At 32.8% G+C, this 26,445-nt stretch overlaps 1 protein-coding gene across 1 annotated transcript; it reads right to left on the bottom strand.

The window, feature by feature from the left end:
- Positions 1-11,331: 11,331 nt before the first annotated feature.
- Positions 11,332-20,587, bottom strand: LOC143576502 (protein argonaute 16-like). Its single transcript, XM_077060578.1, has 23 exons — positions 20,509-20,587; positions 19,227-19,480; positions 18,942-19,147; positions 18,634-18,844; positions 18,413-18,551; positions 18,233-18,330; positions 18,056-18,153; positions 17,810-17,978; positions 17,611-17,727; positions 17,013-17,120; positions 16,857-16,919; positions 16,655-16,768; positions 16,416-16,581; positions 15,833-15,945; positions 15,612-15,749; positions 14,055-14,185; positions 13,887-13,952; positions 13,730-13,793; positions 13,556-13,661; positions 13,381-13,460; positions 12,356-12,450; positions 12,060-12,091; positions 11,332-11,650 (listed from the first exon to the last, which is right to left on the bottom strand). Exons 2-23 carry the CDS (start codon positions 19,461-19,463, stop codon positions 11,475-11,477), a joined length of 2,727 nt encoding a protein of 908 aa, XP_076916693.1. The 5' UTR covers positions 19,464-19,480; positions 20,509-20,587; the 3' UTR covers positions 11,332-11,474.
- Positions 20,588-26,445: the final 5,858 nt, after the last annotated feature.

Here is a 26,445-nt window from a genome sequence, read left to right as displayed (position 1 = left end):
ACATGAAACAAAATATTATTTATGTTTCTAGCAATGTGCAGTAAATTTTCATATATCTATAACTCTAGCGTAACAACTCATCGCAATTACATGCCATAGCGCGAAGCGTGGGTACACATCCTAGTTATGCTTAATTTAGATTCTTGTATGAGAAGAAAAAAAAATATTTTACATAAAATTTAAGAGTTATAAGTAATTACATATTGTGAATCCTATAAATCATAGAACAATTATCTTTTTGTTTAAAGATTAAACAATACTTAATATTTCTTTTGTCTCAAATGAATGCATGAAGAAACAAAAGTTGAGAGACCATCTAATCTATAATGTAAGTTAAGCCATTGCAATGTAACTTACATGCTCAATTATTTGGCTAAGTTAAAACTTAGTAAACTATTAAAACTGACTCAACACTCCCCCCCCCCCCCCACACAAAAAAAAATATTGAAGCAATGCATGACCATGTTACAAGCATACGAGGAAAAGACAAATTTCAGAAGTCTCAACATGGCTCATGTTGACAATAACACACCCCCATGTTGAAGGTACAAGAGGAAAAAACAAAATAGAAGCTTCCTGACTCAACACTGGCTATGTTGACATCAACACACCCCCATGTTAACTGTACAAGAGAAAAGACAAAATAGAAGCTTCTAGGCTTACCATGGCCGTGTTCAGAGTCAACACGGCCGTGTATTATCTCTTATTGTACCTTCTGATAACGAGCACTTAATACAATCAGACAAAATGATCAACACGGGCCGTGTTAAGAGCCCTGCTCAGCCCATACAATGAATGCTCATCCACCATATTCAAGGGACTTGAAGGAACACTTAATACATTCCACCCACTTACTTTCACCGTCATTAATAAGAGAATTATCCGATCTATCGACCCTTAAAGATTAAGGAGGTTAAACTCTTGGAAGAAGTCATTAGCATCAAAGATTAGTAATCCAAATTGTTTAGATTGTTTTAATTTGATCATGTTTGTATCTAGTGCTTTGATGTATAACATTATTTAATATTGGCTAAACTTTCATAGTATCATATTGGTTTATAATTAATCTTAACTAAGTTTAATAATATTGATTAAACATGTGATTGGCTTATAAAAAGTAAAGGTTATGTTGTAGTTATCCCTTGATGAGGAATGTTAGAACACTCTTAAAAGATATACCAAGTGCCGAGCTTGACGATAAGCCGGGGAACTGCCACTCTTGTGAGGCCTTGGTTAATAAATATGAACGTTAAAAGAGACACCGAGTGTCGAGCTTGACGATAAGCCTGGGAACTGCACTCTTGTGAGACCATGGCTGATAAAATGTAAATCTTAAAAGAGACACCAAGTACCAAGCTTGATGATAAGCCGGATAACTACCATTCTTATAAGGGCTTTGTTGATAAAAACATAAATCCTACTATATACATAGACTAAATGAAGTATTAGTAGTAATTGGTAATCTTTAAAAAGAGAATGTTGAAAATGTTGTGAAAACGAATTGTTAATGTTAATCCACTAAATTGATTGATTACTTCAAGTGAGTGTAAAACACAATCTATTTTAAACAACTCCTTGATGGTTATCAAAAAGTTACGTAATTTTCCAAGAGTTTTGTGGTTTACTACTTATTAATTCAAAGTTGATTCTTTACAACTCAACTCATCTTAGTTGATAACATGTCTACACGTATAGATATTGCATAACTATGTACTTTTCATAAAAATAAGTATACTGCCATTCAAAAAATAAATAAATATATATATATATATTAGCAGAAAGTGAGACGATTATGAAAATAACAGAACTATGTGCTGCGTGCATAAATAAACATAGTTAGGGGGGTGAGGTGGTTCCAAATCCATCACTTACAACACCCAATGGGGGTGTGCCATCTCACCCCACCACATTCCATCACTAGTGATGTACTCCGTATTTTAGTATGGGTGGTGGTGTGATGGTGTGATGTGATGTTTTTTTTAATTTTATAAAACATAAAACAAGGTTAAATAATACTAAAACAAAGCTAAATTAAATAAAAAAAAAAGATTAAATAAATGTTACAAAGATAAATAAATTAAAAAAACCGACAAAGAAAAACCTACGGCGCTGCCCAACCCCACTTGTCGCATATATCACGGTGAATTAAATGGTTGAGATTGAAAAGGTTGTTTTGGAACGGTTGTGGTTGAAAATGTTGTGGTTGAAAAGGTTGTTGTTGGAATGGTTGGGTTGTGTCGGGTTCATCTTGTAACCGGAATCTCGCCGGCTTGCCAAGATTTTCTCGAACCTTTGGCCGTGATTGGGTTTTCTTTGAACCCGAGCCACATTTCCCTGAACCCTTCATTTGTGTGATGTTAGAATTTTGTTTGTAGTAGAGGACTGAAGTTGATTTGAGTTGTATTTGAAGATGGAATAGATATATTTATATTGTTTATTTTTTTTATTTATTCCTCAACGGTCGAATTCTCGGTATCAACCATGTGATGGCCATCAATGTCCAACCCCCATCACGCGTGATGGGGGATCGGCGGCGGTGTGCTATAAGCCATCACACGTGATGGCCACTCCATCACGAACCACCCCCGCCTCCTCTTAGGTGGGATGTTGTTCCTAAAACTTTATTTTTGCTTATTCAATGACATAACTATGTGAGGTAAAAGATATGGTCGTGTACATTAGATTAGCCTAACAATCGCTCATATATATTTATTTAACAAAAACTTCAATAATCTATGTTTTCTAACTGGTTTCCAATTTCACATGGTTGAGGTATTAAAAGGTTCTTGTGTTCAAGTCTCATTTGTGAAAAATTATGGAACTGCAGATGATTAGTTGAGTCATGGACTCGTCAGTGATTCAAATGGTCATTCAAAATATATATTTGGTTTCCGAATACAATCTTTTTTATAACTTTTTATAACTTAAACTAGCCTTTGAACCCGTGTATTACACGGAATTAGTCAAATGACAAAAATAAATAAGTTCTACTATTAAAAAAAATAAACAAAATTAATGGTAAATCAGGTATTGATATTTTAATTGTGATTCTTAAAAATACTTCTCATAAGTGCAATTGTGTGTAGCTTAACATACCATATAATAAATCTAAAAGATTCATTGATGATAAACCGAGTTGCTATAAATGCAATGTCCTACACAAGCCTTTGAGGGCTATATTAGTTTTTATTGAAGCTATTGTTCAGAAACGAAAATGACCCATATGTAGTCCGAAATGCAACAAACACAATTTGGTAATAGGATTGTATGTCCGAAAGGTGTCTTCACATTAAACGCAACATGTGATACAAATTTTGTATACAAATAAGTATTTTCAAATTTGTAATAATCATTTTAGAGTGTCATTTACCATGTAAATTAATGTATTAGACAAAGTAAACGATTTATGAATTATAAATTTTTCGCGTTTCTTGACCTATAAAATGTATTTTTCCATGTTTCACTACGTGTACTATACATGGTGGATAATATGAACTTAATGTAATTTTTCGTGTGAATGTTTAAAGATGATGATTAATGTGCATATAGACAATAATCTAGAGTATAATGTCATCAGATTACATATATGCACACCTAAATATATACTTTATGCAATGTTGAAAAACCACAACCAACCCAATAATTGATTATATTTAGCATCAATTCTTCTTAAATGGTGATTATAAACGTGTCATTTATACACCTTTAACACATCTAATGTGGTATAACCCAACTGATAAAATGGTTTTGACTAATAGATAGTTATTATGATGAGATGAGATGAGATGAGATATTAGGAATTATGATGAAAAATTAGGCTATGAGTGAATGTAGGTTTGACACCTACGCATCAACACTTTCTTTTATTAGTAAAGTAATATAAGATTTGTTTTGTTGAAATTGATTATGTAATAAATGTTTAATAAATAAAAAAACAAAATTTTGCAGTTTCCAAAAAACAAAGAATTCGATTTTATAAATTTTTAGAAAAAATTTGAATAACATGACTCCAAATTTCTTTAGGTATAACTGATCATTTTTTTCAATGCTTAAAGTTTTTTTTAGAATGATTACATTTAGAATATTAAATTAAAGATACAAAATTAATAATTAATCACATTAATTGGAAATTTAAATTAAATATCATAATTAAAAATTTATATATATGAAGTGAGAAGTCTCGCATAATTCAAACTGAATTCACGAGTCCTTATTGTTAAAACATGTGTTGACATCTTTAATAAAAAGTAATGTATACATTGAGTAAAATTATGTTTTAAGTTTTATATTATTGTAAATAGTTATTAATGTATGCATTATATCTTTGAGATGTAACTCATGGGTCAAACCATTTTCACCAATGACCCATTGATAACATGAATTAAGGAGAAGAAAGATTAGAAGATTAGTATGGAATTTTAATCTAGGAATAAATGTGGTTAGGACACCTAGACATCATTATTTTTGTTTATTAGTATTGTAAGATTCATTAAATACTTAATACTACATGTTCTAAACAACCCATGATAAAAAAAAACCAGACATTTTCAATAATCATTTTGAATATTTTGGCTAAACCTTGAATCAACAATCCAAACTTATATATATACAATAAGATACCCCATTTACCTTTTTCATTTGTCAAGTTAACATCTTTTTTTTTCTTCAAATTGTTATCAATATTTACAAGCCGAAGAACAATTGTTTTATCAATATTTACCATTCATCTTTTGCACCAATTTGTGGATTTCTATCAATAACTACACCCACTAGAGCATTCTTAGCCCATTCCCTATATTTGTGTGAGAAGGTTTTGTAAATTATATGGTATGGTTATAAGTGGTTGTGAGTAGAGGAGAGAGAAAATGTTATATGAGAAAGTTAAATTTAGGGTTTCACTGTTCATATCATATAATATTTTAATATTTTTTAAAAGTGGTTGTGAGTGAAAGAGAGAGAAAAGATAATGATAAATGTATAAAAATTATTATTTAATTAAACAGGAGAGAGAAAATATAGTGATTTTTAGTGTAATATGGATATATGGTAGAGAATGGGCTGTGAATGCTCTTAGTGAATCTTAATCCCTATCCTATGTTCGCATGGCACGGTTAAAAAAGTGATGACTCCGCTACTTAACCATTCGTATTTTTGCACTTGTTGGTGAATTTCTATCAAAAACCCACATGCTCGTGCAGTCGTGCATTTTTGTATTTCAAAACCAATACCTTGTTAATTTATTAAGAGTAAATGCAGTTTTCATTCACGTGGTTTGTCCAAATATGCAGTTTTAATCAAATAGTTTCAAATTTGCGATTTCGTTCATGTGGTTTCATTCACTTGCAATTAAACCTGAATTTGTTAACCGCGTTAAATCCATCATGAGCCCTGTGAGGGGCAGTTTTGTCATTTCTCACTTCAAATAAACTTCACTCATAATTCGTAAGCCCCCTCATGTGAGGGGCATGAGTGTATTTGGAAAAAAAACTGCCTCTCACGTGAAGGGCACTGAAGGGTTTAACGGACCATACTTAACGGGATTCGTGAATTTGAGTTTATTTGCAAGTGAAATGAAACAACATGAACGAAATTCGCAACATTGAAACTATTTGATTAAAACCACAGATTTGGACAAACAACATGAATGAAAACCACAGTTCACTCGTTTATTAATTTAACCATAATCTATATGTTTTGACAAGCAAATATCAAATCTTCGCATCCATATATCCCCAAGACATTATGTATGCGGTATGCCCCTGCCAAGTGGCATGTGAATAATATTCATAGTTTCATACTAATAATGCATATTGTCCGCCATTTACAGAGATGGTAAAAGGAGGCTGAGTCCGACGGGTATATTCGAAACCAGAAATAAATGGGATGATATGCCCGAAACTCGATGGTATGGATGGGTATAGGATTATGATTTAAAAATTTTCACGGGTATGGGCCGGGTATGAGATCAGATGATACTCGACCCAATTACCCGAAGCCACATACCTGTTTACAGGAACTATGTACCCAAAAATTTTTAATTTTAATTTTTATTTCTTCTAAACCCTTGTCTATTAATGTTTCATTTTATTAATATGTTCATAAATAAAAAAAATATTTTTTTCTAATGAAATATGTAGTTATTGATATTCTTAGTATTTTGTAGGATGTGAAATATATATACATATAAAAATATATAAAATTATAATGATATTATTTATTTATTTTAGAGATTATATATACGGATTGCATCATATTTTAATATGTAATACTTGTTAAATGAATAAAATGTATAAAATAATTATAATGATAAAAAATGTACTCGTAAATCCCAATGGCATTTTTTAACAAATTAACAGGTATATCTGATACCCGTGGTATGTTCGATACCCGATGGGTAATTACCCGATAAATACCTGACGGGTAATGGTCCGGGTATGTGACACAGTTTTACAAGCGGGTATGGACTTGGGATTACCAATACCCGGCCCGAACCTGACCCATCGTCATCCCTACCCATTTAAGATTTTGTTTGTAATGAGTTTCTTTAAATCAACACTTAATTTGTTTATATTCGGATTTTGTAGGATTGGGTTGCTATTTGATGATAAATGAAGATCGTGGAAACTTTTGATGCAAAAAGTCAAAGTCAACGGTGTTAAACGACCATGTAAACTGAATAGTGTACACGGCTGTGTGTATGTCTTAAGTCTTAACCAAACCCTTATCAAGCTGATTTTCATAAGTTGCTTGTATTGGGATAGAAATTGTTCTAAGGACATGTGTAGTGGAGGGGATACAAATTGAGGCGTTTTGCGTCGTGTGACGCCTAGTCAGCAAGGGGTAAGAATTTGTTTTTTTGGGTGTAATGGTGAAGGGGCTACAAACTGGGCCCACAATATAATATAATAATATATATATATATATATAAATATGTATATATCCCCCCTCTCTCAATCACAATAAAATAATAATAAAAACACACTTTTCGCCCCCCACAAAAAACACAACCGGCGATAACAATTTGCCCCCCCCCCCAATTCGCCCCACATTTCGTCCAGGGGGACGGTGTTGTAGCCCCTTTTAGCCCAAATTCGCCCAATATAGTCGTCCACTACATATAGCCTAAGATAATTGATTCAATGAATGAGGAAACGCAAATGCACCAAAAATAACACAAACAATCAGTCAAACTAGACCACAAACATATAATTCAGCAATCATACATCATCACATATTAGATTAAATAACAATCTGTTGAATCACACAACTATGTGACAGGAACTTTCCACTAATTGTTTATGTTTATACTTCATTCTAGTTCTAGTAGTAATATTTGAAAGCAAATACTTGAGGTTTAACATGACAAAAGTCTAATCTTGTTTGAGTTTATTGTAATGCTCATGCATACTTAATTCATGATTTTGACATGTATGCTATAACCTACAACTAACCGTGTTTTGTCTTGTAAAACAGTTGATGTCATTGTCACAAAGTTAAAATTACTTGAAATTTTATTTATTTAGCTAATCTTCTACCTACTCAAGTCCCGGATCGATAATCAACACACAAACTAAACGATTAACTCTCGTTTATATTAATCAGAAAATCTAACTCAAAAAACTAATTATAACTCTATCAAACCCTAACTCGGTTTGACTCTTGATGAACCCTAACTCGGTTACATCTTGTTCACCCTCTATAATGCCTAACTATAACCCAGTTTATATAGACTAACCTTACTTGCTAGTCAAGACATTACCAAATATAATAAACCTTAATTTTAACCCCATAAACCCATTACATAATAATGAATCACACGGGCCCAATAGGTCCAATCCGGTCACCTACACGTGGCAGACCTGTTAAGTTGAAAATTACTTCCAACGCCTACAAGATATTCTAATATATTCTTATTTAAATCTGATCTTTTAAAGATCCTTCTAAGGTTGATAAAACGTAGACTTTACAAACTATTGATGCATAGTTTGCAAATTAATTTAAAGTTCCTGTCAACAAAATTGTTAATCCTACAAACATTTTACAACATAATGCAGTGCTCATGCATTATAGGATACAAGTATACAACATATGCTATCCATACTTATCCTAGGTCTTCAACTTACTTAGAACTACTTATTAATGTTAAGCTTAAGCACCTACAAATAGATATGTTTGGATCTCGTAACATAATGCTCTAATACCAAGTCTAATAATCAATTCAGAAAAAAAAATCACTTCACGTTATTGTAATAACAGCTAATATCAATGAATAAAAGAAAGTGGATTCCAAAACAGACATTAATTTCTAAATAAGCAACCAAGGTTATAAGTTAATTAGTTGTTATCACATACAAGTAAAATAAAAATTAAATAAAATGGAGCACGTGTTATTTCCATAAATAATCATGTGTTAATCTTCAATAAAATAATCAACCCTTTCAACAATTTTTTCACCCCTATCTAAGGATGAGCAGAAAACCGAATTTACTGAACCGAAACCGAATAATCGAAAAAATCGAACCGAAAAATAACTGAACCGAAGCATTAGCCGACTGTTAATTTTTTAGTTTTTCAAAAAACCATTTTTGGGTTTAGGTTCGGTTATCCATTTAAAAAACCGAACCGAACTGATTAATAGAACCTATGTATTCTACGTGTTTTTTTTTAAGATTTCATGACCGGAAACAAAACACCAAAAGAATCTAACATTGATGGTGATGAAGATTATGAAGATGATGAAGATTGATTCTAAATTTTAAAGATGAATAAGATAATGAATGAAGATTCGGGCCAAACTTTTAGTGTTTTTTTATTAAGAATTTTGTTGAATTTTAAACTCTATTATTCAGACAACTTTGTATTTTTTTGGTTCCGACGTGCCTACTTTTGTATTTTGAATTCAATATATATGAGGCACTCTATTTTTTTGAATTCTTTTTTTTCCGTAATGTCTACTCACAATAAAAAAACTAAAATAACCGAAACCGAAAATATCCGAAAACTGAATAACCGAAAACCGATCGGTTGATATTCTAAAATAACCGATAGCTTCGGTTTGGGTTTCACCCAATAACCGAACCGAACCGTGCTCACCCCTACCCCTATCATCACTAGAAGTTTTGAGTCTTTCGTTATCTTCCTAAAAGAACATTTTACAATGATCGGCATATGTGTGTATATACATAGGTTCGATACAAAATCTGCACGAATACAATTTAGGATGTAGAGAACCGTGTAAACCACGTGCATACATTGTTTATTAATCTTATGTATCATAATTTTGTATTATACATTTATTACTGAACACTATGTACATATATTTATGAGATTATTGGCATTTATTACAACACTCTTTAAAAATAGTTTAGTATTAAACAATTATGCAGATGCATATTATACGTTTTTAACAGTGTAACTAAATAAAACTCTTTAGCACTCTCATTATACCCCAAGTGTTATCACATTTTAGATCTTGTAAAAAAGCCACTTTTAAATGATATGCTAGTCAACACAAGTAAAAGGTTTATAATGAAGTGAAATTTTTTTATTTACGAATTTCCTAAACTTTTTATATTAAATTTCCATAGAACAAAACCAGTCTGAATATAAATTCAAAAGGGAATATCTCATAGAATAGTAACCAACTTTCAAAAGTGTTTCAGTTAGGTCACTTATGCATATTTTTTTCAAATCGGCTCACTAAATCTTCAAATCGAGTCTCACCGATTTTTTTGTGTGTCAAGAAATAAATGGAGAATAAGATGTGGTGGTCGGAATTTGCAATATATGTAGTTATATTTTAAAAAAATTAAAAAACATTAATTATATTAAAATTCAAAAATAAAAAATAAAATTCACGTCACTACTCAACGTTAACATAAAAAAAAGATAAAAAAATTTTCTATGTGAAACAAAAAAGAAAAACGTTTAAAAAACATGTTAAAACCTTTAATTTAGTAAAATATGAAAGTTGAATGACTTAATTGGAAAACCTTTTAAAGTTGAGTGACTTAATTAAAACACTTTTGAAACTTGTTACTATTCTACTTAAAATCATTCATTCACCTTAATTCAATAAGTTTATCTGTTGGCTGAACTCAGTATGAAAATGCCAAAACTCAAAAGAAACATTTGTATATAAGTCTTACAGTCGATATATAATTTTACACTAGACGAGTGCCAGCGAGATGCAGCGGGTGTTTGAACTTGTTAACCACGTACAAATATAAGTGTTTATGGTTCGGTTAAAACCTTGAAATCGTTTAAATCGGTCATTGGTTTGATTTCTTTTTTCTTTTTTACTTTTGGTTTGTTGGTCGGTTTCAAAATTTTCAAAACGTAGTGAACGGTTGGTTCGTGGTTTATATCGGAAACCGGCCATATGAAACCAGAAAAGATTGTAAACTAACCTAATTGTAATATGATTTCTTTTGTAATCTTTGTTGTTATTATTTCACGTCCTAGATCTTCCATTAAAATTTACCATTTATGTGGCTAAAATTATCATTTTTTATTTATGATCATCTCAAGTATCATATTATGTTGGTCTTTAGTTAAAATTGATGGTACATTTAAATTATTAATTATTTTAAACTAAATTTATTATTAAAGTTTAAACTGTGAAACCAAACTGGAACCAAGCATTTAGTAACGATTCGGTTTCAACTTTCACTGGTTGAGTTTGGTTTTGGACAACAAAAAATCAGTATTAACGGTTGAACTCACAAGTTTAACTTAAAAACCATGAAAACCGACACTGAACACCCCCATATAACATATTAATTTATTTAAAATAAAAAAAAATTACAACAATATCATATCTAAATTAAAGAGAATAAAATGCTCGTTTTTATGGTGCAATTTGTTTATAAAAATATTAACGTATGGAAAGGCTATAGTCGTTTAAAAATCATGGGTGAGAAGTTAGTTTACAAGTTAAATTAAAAACATAATATGGTTAAAGACCAAACTTGTAAGTTGAATAGATTATGTTTAAAAGACATGTTTACCCTTACTAACACATGTATCTCATGCTTTAAGTGTTGTAAACTACTTGAAAATGGGTGTCTTAATTTGCTCTTGTTTGGTGTATTATATATAGTATATAGATATTAATTTATTATAAATATGCAGTTGGTTGTTAAACTCTTAATTAAAAGGGTAGAACCAAAAACAAGTAAAGCAACAAGTGCACTTTAATCGAAGTCCAAAAGGACCATACCATATTAAGCCTTAAGTTATGACTCGTTTCAAGAACCCACATGACTGCTGCCTTAAATAACACCCACATAATAAAAGCCGCCACATCCCAAAACAAGAAACTAGTTAAGACCAATCAGCTGCACAAATTATCAAAAACCGACCCCCGGAACTTACTACTACGCGTCTAGTAAATTTACAACTAAGATTAAGGATTCTAGGCACATTAGTAAGTGTGTATCATGGTGAATACTGATGTTAAATGCCCCACAACCTTAACAAAAAAACATGGAATCTTCAACATCTTCATCTAACTTAGGCAGCTTGGGGACGGGTATGCTTCCCAAGGAAGTGGCGTTGTCTGTTCCAGCCGTGGTTTCATGTAAATCTTCAAACTTTATAAACTGGCCCATTTGTCGGGCGGCTAGATGCGCATAAGAAACAGGCGCCACTGCAAAAAATAAAAAATGATAGTTTCATTTTTTGTAATTTTCTAGTTGTCCAAAGTCTTATTGGTTATAACTTATTTTATTTCACAATAATCTAACGTTTTGGGTTTAAAACAATTTAGGTGGTTTTATGCACTGAAATACACATTGAGAGACTTTTGAACCATTTAACATGTTTCAATAATAAGACGATCGTGCTCAGATTGACCTGTTTAATTAAATAGGTCATGGGCAGGTTGACTGTTTAACCTGTTCAATTAAATGGCCAACCCACTTGGTTAAAGTTGGCGAGTCAACTCGTTTAACCCATTTGTTACAACCCGCCAACCCATTTGACAAGTTTAGATAAACGGGTTTAACGGGTCGTGTTCGGGTTATATGACTTTAAGTGTGCTACAGATGAAGAAATACCTATTGAAGTTGCAGTGCTGCCCCGTTGGGATCTGTAATGCCATTTCAAAGGTCAATAATGATTAACAAAAAAATAAAAAAATAATAATAAACTTTAATGGTTTGAAAAGATTATGCCGCATGTCATGCAATTTACAAAAAAAATTCTTTGGACTAACTAACAAGTTCTCACTGCTTTGTCAGAAAAATTAATTTTCAAACCAAAAAATATAATGACATAATTGACAAAAATGCCCTAGCTATTTTCTGAAAATCACATGACGTGGAATAACATAATCCCTAGCTTGAATACTCACACATATGATAGGTTAAGGATAAGATTCTGCAAGGCATCAGGAGAGAAACCAATCTCATCAAGCAAGACATGGTAGTGTGCGGGACGAGAAGTGCCCTGCATTTTAAATATATATATAAATATAAATAATCAGTAGGCTTGTAAACGAACTGAACAAACACGAACAGAGCATGCTTGTGTTCGTTTATTTAACTTTAACCGAACAAACGATCAAACACAAACAATTAATTGAATGTGGTTTATTTGTTTGTTGGCTAAGGAAATGAAAGTGTTTGTGTTCATTTCTGCTCGTTCATTAACAATATAAACGAACTTTTTACGAACATAACAGGGCTAAAACCAATTAAATGTAAATGTGGATAACAATGTGTTGGGCTTAAACCGTTATTAAAACTAGACTAAAATGTAAAAGGCCAAAAGAAAAGTTAAAATGAATGTATTAACGAACGTTAAGGAAAGAACTTGAAACAAAAAACAAACTTAAAACAATGAACGTAAACGAACGGACATATAAATGCACGAGCAAGATACATCTTCATATTTGTTTGTTTAACTAAATGAACAAAAAAATTTGTTCATGTTCGTTCCTTTATTAAATTGACGAACATAAATGAACTTCCTGCCGAACGGTTCACTGGGATGTTCAGTTCATTTACAGGCCTTATAATTAGCGTAACTGTCTGTTATGATTACAAAAGTTATATGAGTACGGAAATCTATATTTAAAAAAAATTATTTAGAAGATTTCATACATTAATAGTACAATTTGGGAAAAAATTTTAACCTTTGAAGCTAATAGTATTTGCTTATCCATTTAACCCATTCATGATTAAACATAACACAAATTGACCCATTCTCAAGTAAATGCGTCTATAATATCCTTTAACAAGTAAACATTATTATGTGCCCACTAATATGTAAAAAGCAAATAGATCTAGACTTATTACATTATATAAAAACAAATATAATAATAATAATAATAATAATAATAATAATAATAATAATAAAAGGGTTTTAGGAACTCACAATCATTCCTGGTTGAGTGCACATGTAAAAATCATAGTTTCTTGGATGCACCACATTATTGTCTACTACGGTACCTGAACATGCATAACCATAAAATAAATGAGGTTAATTTTTAATTGTTTAAACTGAGAAAAACAAGTAAAAGTAACAATAATTATTAAAAAACAAACCAGAAGGACATTTTCAGGGCCATTAGCTTTAAAGAGCTTTGTGTGCTGCCTCTTGTGAACCACGATCACTGTGAACTTAGGTGGATCACCCTCACCTAGCAACTGGTAAGCCTGTATTTACCTAAAACTTTTAGTTTGACCTGTTTGACCCACTCATAAAGAGAACATAATAAGCATACCTTGATCATTTGATCCAACTCATAATTCAGAACTTGATTAAACTGGGATTCACTCACACCATCTCTGAGTGAAAAAAATAATAATAATAAGACAATTGCATAAAAGCATGTGAAAATGATGCAATTTTCATCAAAAAGATACTGACAATACTAATACCCGAAGACTATAATTTGAGTTGGTTTGTGTTTATTGCTTGTTCGATAAAATTCCAGAAGTAGTTCACTGTTTGCAAAATGACCAAACAGGTTGAACGAGTAAAGTAAAAAAATTGGGTCTAACAGACCATGTAAATATCTTAAAACATACAAATATTTACAAAACTACCTCATCATGCCATTGTCAGTTCCATCTTCTTGTGGTTCAAACAAACCTTGAATCATTTCCACCTTTGATGATTGAGACCTAACACATGCTTTATATCTTGAAATCAACGGCCAAGATTGAGATCCAACAATCTAGAAACGTGCTCGTTTTTCACAAAAAAACAAAATAATAAACAACCACATAGTAAAGAAACAAAATAACTAGGCCTGTGAACAAACCAAATGTTCAGTGAACCATCCTGAACTGTTATGCGGGAAGTTCGTTACTGTTTGTTCATTAATTAAGGAATGCGCATGAACACAATCTTTTGTTCATTTAAATAAACACAGGAACATGAACACATGCTTCAATCGTACATTTACGTTTGTGATCGTTCGTTTATGTTTGTTCATTTATGTTCGTACGTTTGCCAAATTTATTTCTTACTAATATTACTTTGAAATCAATTTAATTTTCATATTTTAGAACTCTTTGTGAACTTTTAAAATGTTGGATGTAAAGATAATGATATTTTAGACCTTAATTTGGATAGTCACATTTTCAGCCCAGCGCGTTGCGCTGGGCAGGTCGGTAAAACCCGAGTAGTGGTAAAACCCAAATGTTGTCAAATCCGGGCATTGAGGTGGTGATTTTACGCAAATTGAGTCGGTCTCCTCCACGTTTGTTACGATACCATAACTAAAACCAAAAAAAATAAATTTGTCATTCGATCGGTGGTCGTTATATTCGTCACGATACCGAAACTAAAACCAAATGACGCGAGTCTACGCGATTTTAGCCGGTTTCCGTGACGTTCATTACGGTGAACTAAAACAAAAATAGAGAAAACAAATTGCCATTTGACTGATTTACGTTATGTTCGTTACGGTATAGAAACTAAAATACAAAAACATAATTCTTTTGACCGATTTACGTTATGTTTGTTATGGTATCGAAAATAAAATACAAAAACAGAATTTTTTTTCGACAACTAAGGTGCCGCCAAGTGGCCCAATCAGGCCCTTGTGGAACCAAAGTTGTCTTTTGTTATATATGAAAAGAAAATACAATAACAAAGTCAAATTGCAAAAATCAGAAAAAACAATAAAAGAACTTAAAAATGACCTATCATGTACTCAATATATATATATACAGAAAGGAAATAAGAAAAATAGTTAAAAAGTCAAATTACAAACAAACAAAAAAACACTCAATATATATATACATAAAGGAAAAAGAAAAATAGTTAAAAAGTCAAATTGCAAACAAACAAAAAAACAATATAAAAAACTTAAATTTCTCTTGTGGCACCGACTGTGTCATTTACTTATATTAGATAATTGGTGATGTTAATGAACCATTGTTTAGTATATTAGCGAAAGAACATAAACAAACACAAACACACTCATTTTCTTAACAAACGAACAGGCACAAGAAAATCTGTTTTTAAGTGTTACTGTCTGTTCATTTGTCCGGTTGAAATTAAACGAACAAACACGCACATGTTGCGTTCGTGTTCATCAGGTTCATTAACAAGCCAAGAAGTGGCCCGTGAAGGAATACAGTATAAAGCAGTACCGCAGCAATTGACGGGATATCGGGTCGACCCAGTGACCCATGAGATACATCCATCCCCATTATCATTGTTGGAGTATCATGTATGATGGGTATACAAGATAACTGCTCTACTGATAACAAAGAATTGATCCCACCAAGCTTAAGACAGAAAAAACAAAAATATATAAGTTGATATAAGTTTATAGATAAACAAAAAGAATATAAATATTTAAGTTCAATACCTTCGAGTTAATTTTCAAAAGCACGTTTGTGAGATATTGATCAGTTACCTTAAGTGGACATATGCACTGTGTAGGAATTCCATGATCACTTAAACATATTTTCTTCCAAGGACCTTCATAAATTAAATAGGTATTATTTAGATGTAACGCATTTTATACAACAATTTTAACGTTATTTTACTAATTTTAACGTTATTTTACTAATCTCGGGTGGGCAAAAGTAAAATTGCACTAATTTTAACGTTATTTTACTAATCTCGTGAAAATAACGTTAAAAGTGGCAGAAGGTTAATCAGGCATCATGTGGTGGCGTTGATAGCCGAAAGACAATGGTACATGCACCAATCAGCCGTTGTCCCGATGATTGAGTGCTATGTGCCTTATGTCCAAGGCTTGATGCAAAACTACTATCGAGCCGGGGGTCTCATCGGAAGCAGCCTCTCTATCCCTATGGGGTAGGGGTAAGGCTGTCTACATCTTACCCTCCTCAGACCCTACCATAGCTTGGCTATTGGTGGGATATACTGAGTACGATGATGATGATGATGCATTTTATACAACAAACAAACGAATTAGTAATTACCATATAAGTCACAGTTTTTCTTCTCTGGTAATATGCAAAGAAGAAACTGAGGAGGACGTATGAACTTTGTCAAAAGATAGTCAAACATTTTTTCCACACGTACCACGGGCCCGTATTTTCGATTATGTGGGTCTTCCTCCATTAGTGAAAATGGACGATCAATAATCTGAGAAAAATAAAAACCAAAATCAAAACATATGAAATAAAAGCAGACAAAGAATTAGCGATTGTTCACTTACAATTCCTTTACTCATTCCACAGTTTATGAGTTCCCGTGAAATAAAGCTTGCATCATACTTTGCAGAGAAATTAACAACTGCCCAAAATTTTATTTTGATGGGACTAAAAAGTTTCTGCAAGGAAAATAATTTGAAAAAGATAGATACATTAGCTGCAATTCTTTTTATAATTTAACATGTATAAGAATATACATAAAAATACCTTGTTTTTAAAGCTCCATTTTCCATTACTAGGAGATAAGTCTTCTTCATTGCCAACTTTTAACTACGATCGCAAAGATATCAAATGTGAAGGATATTGTGATCACATTTCCAGAAATATAAAGATATGCATTATAAAATAAAAGTAAATAACAACCTTTGGTGCTTCAAGAACACGACCTTCAACTTGAGCAAATTGTTTATCAATAGAAATTCCACATGAAGCTAGTAAACGGTCATCATCATAATGATAGTTTTTCATAGCCTCATCATCATCATCATCGTACTCAGTATATCCCACCAATAGCAAAGCTATAGTAGGGTCTGAGGAGGGTAAGATGTAGACAGCCTTACCTCTACCCCATAAGGATAGAGAGGCTGCTTCCGGTGAGACCCCCGGCTCGAATAGTTTTTCATAGCCTGATAGGTTAAATAACTGATCAAATTACAAAATAAAAAGGTAGTGATGTGGCAAATATTAAACATTTTTCTTATAAACAGGTCGATCCAGCTTATGTTTTACCCTAACGGGTCAAAAGGGTTGAAAGTCACCTAAAGTGTTTTAGCATGTGCAATTTCCTAGATCATTTTACTTAACAACTTTGAGTATTAACAAAATAATAAAAAATAAATGTGTTTATGGTCAACCCAACCGAAGGGAGAAGGGTTCGCAAAATGTTCGGTTCAGTTACAGGCCTAAACCAGCCCAGGCTACCTCCATGATATGTAGGATGAACAGTGCAATAAAGACTTACATTTGTTATAGCTTGCATTTTCTCTCGAGGTTTTTGCCTAGATTTTTCAGTTAAAGATGTTCTCTGCAATGTAGATAATGCCTTCGTATACCGTTGAAGTGAAACAAGAGAACATAGCTACAAACCATGAGAAATAATATCATTAGAAGGTTCCCTAAAAAAACATACAGAGAATGGAAAGGTTAAATTAAGATACAACCTCCACAGGCAAATAGGTTGGATTCTTTGGTTTACCAACATCAATGCATGGTAAGTAAGCAGAGTAACTAACTTCAATCTTACGGTGCTTGGTAAAATAATCAAGAACTGTAATATTTACAGTCTCGCCATCATATGTACCGTTTTCTTTTTTCTCTCTCATAGAAAACCTTAAAATAAACAAAAAATATCAGTTGTCACACAATTGGGAGTTACAGACATACAATCAATAAAAATAAAAACTTACAATTGTTGATTGCACGGTTTTTCACTCATCCCGGTGATCCTGAACTCCCTGTTGCTATGTGTTGTTTTAATTCTCAAGTTTTTTAACACTTCCTTGGCCTGTTAACTAAATGCACATATACTGCAAGTGAGTAAATGGAAAGAAAATTATGTCTATAACCGTGTTATGTGTTATTACCTTTAGCCAGTCAATAGACCGAGCATCACGTACATTTTGGTGAGATTTTAAAAAATCAATCACTGGACCAGGAGTAATAATCATTGTAGATGATACATCTACACAAACAAATGCAATAAGTAAATAATCAAATGAAGAACAACTACCATAAATAAACTGTAAAGTCAACAAAGGAAATACCCATATTCAATGACAAACCACCAATTGTCGGACGAAAACTAGAAAAAAATCCACTGCATACTGTGACACCCCCTCCAACATCACTAAAGTTCCTTGAGTCATCATGAAAGAATGATTGCCTAACCAAAAGGCATCCTCTGCATCAACAATAGACATAATAAGCTAAATATATAACAAAAACTAAGAACCAACAAGCACACATGGAAAGAAAATAAAAAGTGCCTTTGAGCTGCTTGTTGTCTCAATATGGTATCAAGAACCCTCAATGCATCTTGAATTTTTTCAGTCTCTGATCCTTGAAGGGCAAGAACAACTGACTTTAAGGGTATTTCAGCAGCATAACTGATCTCTACTTTGAAACTCTTCTCCTGAAAAGACTGTTTTGCCCTTTTATCAGATTCACTAGGAATCCCATCATGAGCAGGGCTTCCACTACAAAAAGTAAAGTTATTTTAGCTAAAATCTTCAAAGAGTTAAAATATTCAACTGCAAGTCTACAAAGCTAACAAGTATGAAATGATTGACACACCGGTTTGCATAAGAATCTTCTAGAACAACCTTGAACCCATACTTCTTTTTAGAGAAAGGCCCAACAGTATACAAACTCTTCTCTCCATCATATGCAAATTTCTTACCAAAAAGTTCAGACGAGCATGTTTGGTATAATTTGTCAAGAATCTTTCTTCCTAAAACTTTGTTCTCAATTGCTCTGTTATCTTCAGAAGTGATGGATACCTGCATTATCATGACATTATAGAAATACATGCTTGACTATAAAGATTATGAAACAAAAACTAAAACTTCAATACCATACACTGTACTGGTAGAAAATCTCATCTGGATTCTTGACAGAAACTTTGAAGTGATTAACAAGCAATGGAATAGGTCTTCCACTGCTTCCAAATCCAGGCCTACTAATAACCGAACGGTTTAGACCATTTTCATGATCTGTCTCCACATCAAGTTCTATAACTTCACACAAAGGTGCACTTGTTGGCAGTGCTAAGTGTGAGGAACCATTAGCACCTTCACCATTTACTGTCTCCATCATTTACATCAACAGGAATCCTTGCTGATTTGAAGAAATAATAATATAAAGACATAAACATTAGCTACCAAACACAACAGCTTTTAGTAGAAAGTACTATCAGAGTTTACAGCAATCATAATTACTGTTTGTAGCCAAACTTAAAGTCTAGGCACATAATCAAGTACCAAATATAATTTAGATGTTAACACTATATTAATCACGAAGTTATTTGAAAATTCATAACACCAATAGTCAAATACTAACTTAGTACTACACTGAAATTTAGATGTTAACACTAATATAGTCCTTTTACTTAGCCTAACATATACATCAGAAGCTTTATCTGTCAAAATTCAATTGCATTACAATTTACACAATGCAACTTGAAAAACACTCACAAGTCTTCAAATATTAAACAATGCAACCAGTAAAACCAAACTAGAGCCCTAAAGCCTAAGAAATTAACAATCATACATATTACAATAAAATTCAGGTAAATTTAGCAATTAATCAGTCATTTAACCTAATAACTGTCAAAATTCAGATGCATTATACAATGCAAAACTCAAAAACATTCACAGGTCTTAAAATATGATTCAATGCAACTAGTGAAACAAAATCTGAGCCCTAAAACAGAGCAAAAACCCTAAGAAATGAACAATCATAGACATTGCAAGCATATTACAGCAATTCTCTTCCAAACAACACAAGAGGAGTCAATGTACATATAATCATAAATTCAGGTAGATTTAGCAATTACACAGTTGTGTTTACCTAATGCATACATCAGAAGCTTTAAGAGTCAAAATTCAGATGCAAGTTGAGAAAAACTCAAAAACACTCACAAGCCGTCAGATATCATACAATGCAAGCAGTAAAACAAATTTTGAGCCCTAAAACACTCAATCATGCATGTTATCGACTACAAAAGCAGCAGCAACAATTTCATATATAATAAATAAAATTGAGGTGGATTAGTTAGCGATTATAAAACGAAATGAGGAATCAGGTGAAGATCGTTGACGGAAATGAAGATACTGAAGTGAGCATTGGTGAAATGAATTACCGTATGAAGAAATTAGGGTTTTAGGGAAGAAGAAGAAGAAGAAGAAGGAAGAGATACCGGTGTGTGTATATGTAGTGAGTCAAATCTGTCGGTGTAGTTGGCTACCACGTGATCAATTAATTAGAGGGTGTTTGGGATTTCTAATGTTTATTCCGAGTATAAGCATAATTATTCACTGTTTAGGATTATCTAAACGGATTTTCTAGCCTAAAAAAAAACCAATCAATACAACGATCAGGGTGTGTTTGGGATTCCTTCTTTAAGTCCAAAAGTACTTTACGTGAAAATAAATTATAAACTTATGACTTTTTGAAGAAGAGTTTGTATAAAAGTGTTTGAATTAATAAGTTGTTTTTTAAGGAGTGTTTGGGAATATTATACCATTTAAGTTAATAAGTTAGAGAATCGTAACTTTTCAAAACCCTTTTATTTTGCCTTGGCCCTAAGCTAAAAACCATAAGTCCTTATGGTTTGCCAAACACCTTTTACACATTATTAACTTTTCAAAAAGTTTATAAATTATAAGTTGGTGGAAATAAGGAATCCCAGACACTCCCTTAATGAGTTTTTAGCAAAATGAGGTTTTCTTGTCTTATTATTTTAATTTTTTCTATTACTTGTACATTTATTTTGTTGTTTTTATATAATATTTTTTTTTAAAAAGATTTGCCTTTTTATTTTTGTTTTTTGATTTATTATTAATATATTTAAATAGTTGTTATTAACAATCAGCTTGATTTTTAGGAGTTCGTTCAAAATAATAAACACGCATATGCACCAAAACAATAAACACATAGATACACCAAACCAAAACATGTATTATATACAAAACAATGAGTTTGTACAAAATAAAACAAAATATGCAAATCTATATAAACGGCGTGTCGCGGGTATCGTAGTCGAGGACCGTAAACGTCACATCATGAACATCGACGTGGCTGTCGCCCCTGCGTCTGACGCCCGATCTCTGAACGTGCTGCGATGGTGGCTAATAACAAAACAATAAAAAAAATGTATTAAATAAACAAATTAAAAGTAACCATAAAACGATAATATAATAAACGTACCTCATGTGCTTCAAGATCAGCAGTTGTGTCCCCACCAGCATCCTCATTCGCGCCGGCCCCCGCCTCAGCACCCTCGTCGACTGGCTGGTCGACAATGCACCTATGCCGCTGTGAGTGGGGGAGGCTCGACTAAAGGCACATGAACGTAAAGGGCGCGCGCCCCAACTCCGGTCACGAGACAATCGTCGGGCCTCTGAAACGTCTGCACGATATGCAAGCTCGTTTAAATAGGTATGTTCGGATTTTTGTTAACCATATTTTTGTAAAACATATATGAAGAAAACCAAAAAAAATAAAGTTAGAGTAAAAAATGGGTAATCATGAGAGGTTAAAGTTGTAACTAATTTTTAAATTTACAAAATTTAAGTAAAGTTGGGATACTATACTTGTAATTATTTTCTATAGAAATCAAATGAACGTGGGTGATATGTGTGTAAAAGACAAATCTATCCCTACTTAAACATGTATCTTATGCATTATAAGTTGTAAAATTCTTGAATTCTACCTTCTTAATTTGCCCATCACTTATGTATTATATTATATTATATTATATGTTCACGTACCTGTGCTAATCCTGCTTCACCAGATCCACAAGCCGTCGTTCGATAGCGGTTTACATTTTCACGTACCTGATAGCGGAGACCTTCGTTTTTGTGGCCCTACCCCCAAAAGCCTCATCGCTAATCGTGCTCCACCAGATCCACAAGCCGTCGTTCGATAACTGGTATATGCTATCCGTGTAAAGTGGAAGCTGTACCTCCGTCTCCGTGCATAGCCCTAACATCACAACGAACTCCTCCATGTTAGTAATTGTATACGCATAAAAGGCTTACTGTGTCTCTCGTATTCTCTTAAATGACGTTCCATCTGACGCCAGTTATAGTCGAAGTCTTGGGTCGTCATAGACATATACAAAACCTTCCACTAGTACGCGAAGTCCTCCCTGATATCTATACTATAAAGACTTTTAAACTTTTTCTTATGTTCTCGGAGATGCGCCATCTAGATAAATTTTTTTGGCATTAGGGAAGACTACGTAACACGACTTTATAAGGGCTTGGTCCGCGTCAATCAGTATCACGTGTGGCTCCATACAATCCTCGAGCATTTCTTTAAGTTTCTCGAGGGCCCATGTGAACGAGTCCACATCTATTTAGTTGTTTACATTTTCATAGGAATTGTAATTACAACACTCCGAAATTTTAATAATATTTTTATATTAATAAATCATGTATATATCTTAAGTGTGGTAATTATTTATCTATTTATTTATTATATTATTATTAAACATTCTGTTAGCCAACTCAAGCAAACAATTAAAATAACTAAGTAAAATAGGATATATTGAAACAAAAAGTTTGAATCAAAGTTTACGATAAGCACACGTTTTATTTTATTTTTTTTTAAATTCCTAATCCTCATCTTCACATCTGCTTATTTCAAACTTGCCGGATTATTTGGGATTACTCTAAAGCCTCGTTCCCTCAACAACGATATCCGTTATAAATACCCAACGGACTCCATCGCCAAGGAACCATCCCAAACCGATAGTATGCAACACCTGACTCCCTAGCAATCCGATTTGTTTCTGTTTTGCCAAATTAGTTTCAAGTCCCGAAGACATACGCCACACCACCACCGCCGCGTATCGTGTACCGCTATTGTCATCTCTTTATCTCAACTCCGATTTCTTTCCGATTCGCATCAGGTAACAAGAATTATCCTGCTTTACTCTTTCAATCCTTGTTCAATAAAATACTGATCCGAACAATCATTAATGTGTTTCGACTGCATGTACAACTTAGTTTATGCTTGGAGAACCATCTCGTTTTCGCGCATTGCCAACTTTGTTCGTCAATAGAGGTAGTCGTCCACTCCCTCTCTTCTGGTTGGCTTGTCTAATTAAGTTGTTCGAATACGCCTATGATTCGTTGACTTGTTCCGGCAACGAAAACGTTGTTTAAATAGAATCTGTACTTGAACTTTTATTATAACCCATGCATGGTATAGAAAGGAAATCAAGAGTGTGTTTGGTCTGCTTTTCTTCTGAGTGGTTGTTAAAAGACTAGCGCCAATCATGTGTTTATTTTAGAGCATGTTGTCCTTGTGGATATGGTTAGCTAAAGTTAACTGATATGTTTAAAATAGTTAATATAAATTGCTCCATCTACTACTAATAACTTTTCAATCAAATTTGGGAATGTAGATATTTTATTAATATTAATAATAATAATAGTTTTAAAGTTTTGATGATTATAAGTAAATAAATAAATAATATTTCAACTTCAGTTAGTTTATTTCATTTAAAAATATAGAATTTACAAGGTAACACTTTTATATATATATATATATATATATATATATATATATATATTGGTAGCTTTAACAATATTAAATAATCGTCGAAACAAGCATATGACTAAACACATTTATTTTATATGAATTCCTAAAGTGTCCTCCCGTGGAAAATCAACGAATCATGCGTCGTAACTTGTGTTCGTATATCTAAATTAAAATGTAAATAAATCATAGGTCCTCATAATTTTTGGAGACGAGCCAATTTGTTTACTTTTGCTTAACAACTAAGGTACGGATTCTGTTTCTTGTTACTTCGTAGTACGGTTTCTGGTTTCTTTCACTCATAGTATTAATTATATTCCGTTACTTCGTTACGGTCTCCGTTTTCGTTTACTCATAGTATTGACTCTATTCCGTTACTTCGTGGTACGGATTTTCGTTACCATCAGTTATATTTTGAGTTCAGTTGTTTTATATAATATATAGCATGCAATAGATTATTTATTTGTACTCTTTATTGCATGTTTCGGTTTTAAATATATTTAGTTATATGCTTTTAGCTTTTGTACTCTGTCACCCGAGCACGTCTGAAATGTCGTATGGGCGTCAACGGCATGCACTTATCGTGACAGTGCGTAATAAAAGTTCACGCTGTCTCTAGCTTGTGCTTTCGTAGTACTTTGGCCCCTAGAGGCGGATAGATCGATCTTAGCTCTGAGTTTGCGTTTGTTGTGTGGAGATGGAATAATGGGTGTACGTCACCGTCTCATAGGTGCATGGACTAGCTAGCTGTGTACCAGTCTGTTCTGTTTTGGCTCGTGGGTGCTTCCGTTTCACGTGACTTTGAGTTTTTGATATGTGTAGTCACGTGGTTTGATGTGTGTATATGTTATGATATGTTTCTGATATGCTTCCGTATGCGTTTGATTATGTTCTGGCCAAGTGTCGGATCATACCTCCGAATTTTATTAAGTATATGTTTCAGTAAAAAGGTTGGTTTCGAGTTTGAATTGAAGTCCGTATATTTATTTTCTTACGTCTGTCCTTGCCTATACTATTGTTCTTTCCGTTACTGGGCAATTTTGGCTTAGCCATATTTTCTTGTTTTGTTTTTCTTATTTTGTTTTCAGGTAATTCGGGACTCGGGGAAATTAGTGATGAGAGAGATTAATAAAGTTCAAGCTTTTAAGAGTTAATTCATTTTGGTTTAATAATATGACATAGGTTGCTTTGATTTTTGTTGTATTTTGAATTGTGACATTGATTTGATATCTGTAATAGTGACACGTCAGCCTGTTCCGGGCTGGGGTGTATGTGACAATCGTCAATTTCAGGTTAACTCCGTTAACTCCGTTAACTCAACTCCGTCAATTCAAACTTAAAGGTCACTGAATCTATAACGCACACCTCATTACATTTAAACTAGGGTTTAAATGACGCTTAACACTTACTACATGTGTAGTCTTTCGGGAATTGCACCGAAACGCAAACGAGTTGACGCTAACCATTGGTGAATAAAAGAAAACCGTCAAAACAATAATTATGTGATAATTATGTGCTAGGCTTATGTGTTATGTGATAACATGTTATATAACGTTAACTCAATGTGCAAACTAAGTTAATTAAGTTAGAAAAGTAACATTTGGAAGTGGAGGGACCTAGATGTAACATGATTATTATTAATAATATTATAAAACCTGCCTCTCTTTCTCTTCTCTCCCTCTAGACCGATCGGCCCTCCCTCCTATCCCTTTGGCAGCCGTCGACTTCATACACACACATACAATCAAGATTTTTCAAGTTTAATCGAAGATTAAGGTGCTAGGAAGGTATAAACAACTATCCTATGTATTTTACATGCTTAATTTTGAGTTTGAATGGGTTAATTATAAACCCTAAAATCTGGAAATTTCATATATTGTGTTCATATGATCTTTGTTTGATTTGATGATGTATTGATGATGATTTGATAACTAGAATTGATATTGTTACATGTTAATTGTTGTGTCTTTGATTTGAGTTCAAACAAAAACCCTAATCATGTATGTAATGTGTAATTGATATGCATGGATAGTGATTATGGTGTTTAGAATGTTATATGAATGATTTGTGGTCCATAGATAGTTAAATTGTTGAGTTTGGATGCAAACAGTTTCTGGACAGATTGTGTTGTTGATGTTTGATTGACTGTAACGGGGTGCAAATGTGAAAATTGGTTGAGATTATTGATACTACAGTAAACTAGGTTGAGTCTAGTTTCTATAGAATATAAATTTGCAATTTTTGGACGTGTAAAAGTTAACCTTTATGATTTTACAAAAACGTTGTGCAAAGCTGAGTTGTTAGACATGCTGTTAGGTTGTTTTGTAAATGTTATATCTCATGAACTACGAGACCAATTGGGTTGGTTCCACTTCTGAAAGTTGACTTGTTGAGTTAGGAACCTAACCCAAGTGGTCTTGCATTTATTGGATTTTTCGTTTAACGGAAATTTCAGATAACATTCTGTTGCGCATGAATTTGACTGTTATGAGTTTGCTGTAATGATTTGATTATTGTGAGAAACCTATGT

This window comes from Bidens hawaiensis, unplaced genomic scaffold (genome assembly GCF_021521415.1).
Source record: "Bidens hawaiensis isolate Kalapana, Puna unplaced genomic scaffold, B.hawaiensis_p1.1 tig00028231_1, whole genome shotgun sequence".
In the NCBI taxonomy this organism is placed as follows: domain Eukaryota; kingdom Viridiplantae; phylum Streptophyta; class Magnoliopsida; order Asterales; family Asteraceae; genus Bidens; species Bidens hawaiensis.
The sequence above is the reverse complement of the archived record's forward strand: the minus strand, read 5'-3'. Positions and strand labels throughout refer to the sequence as shown.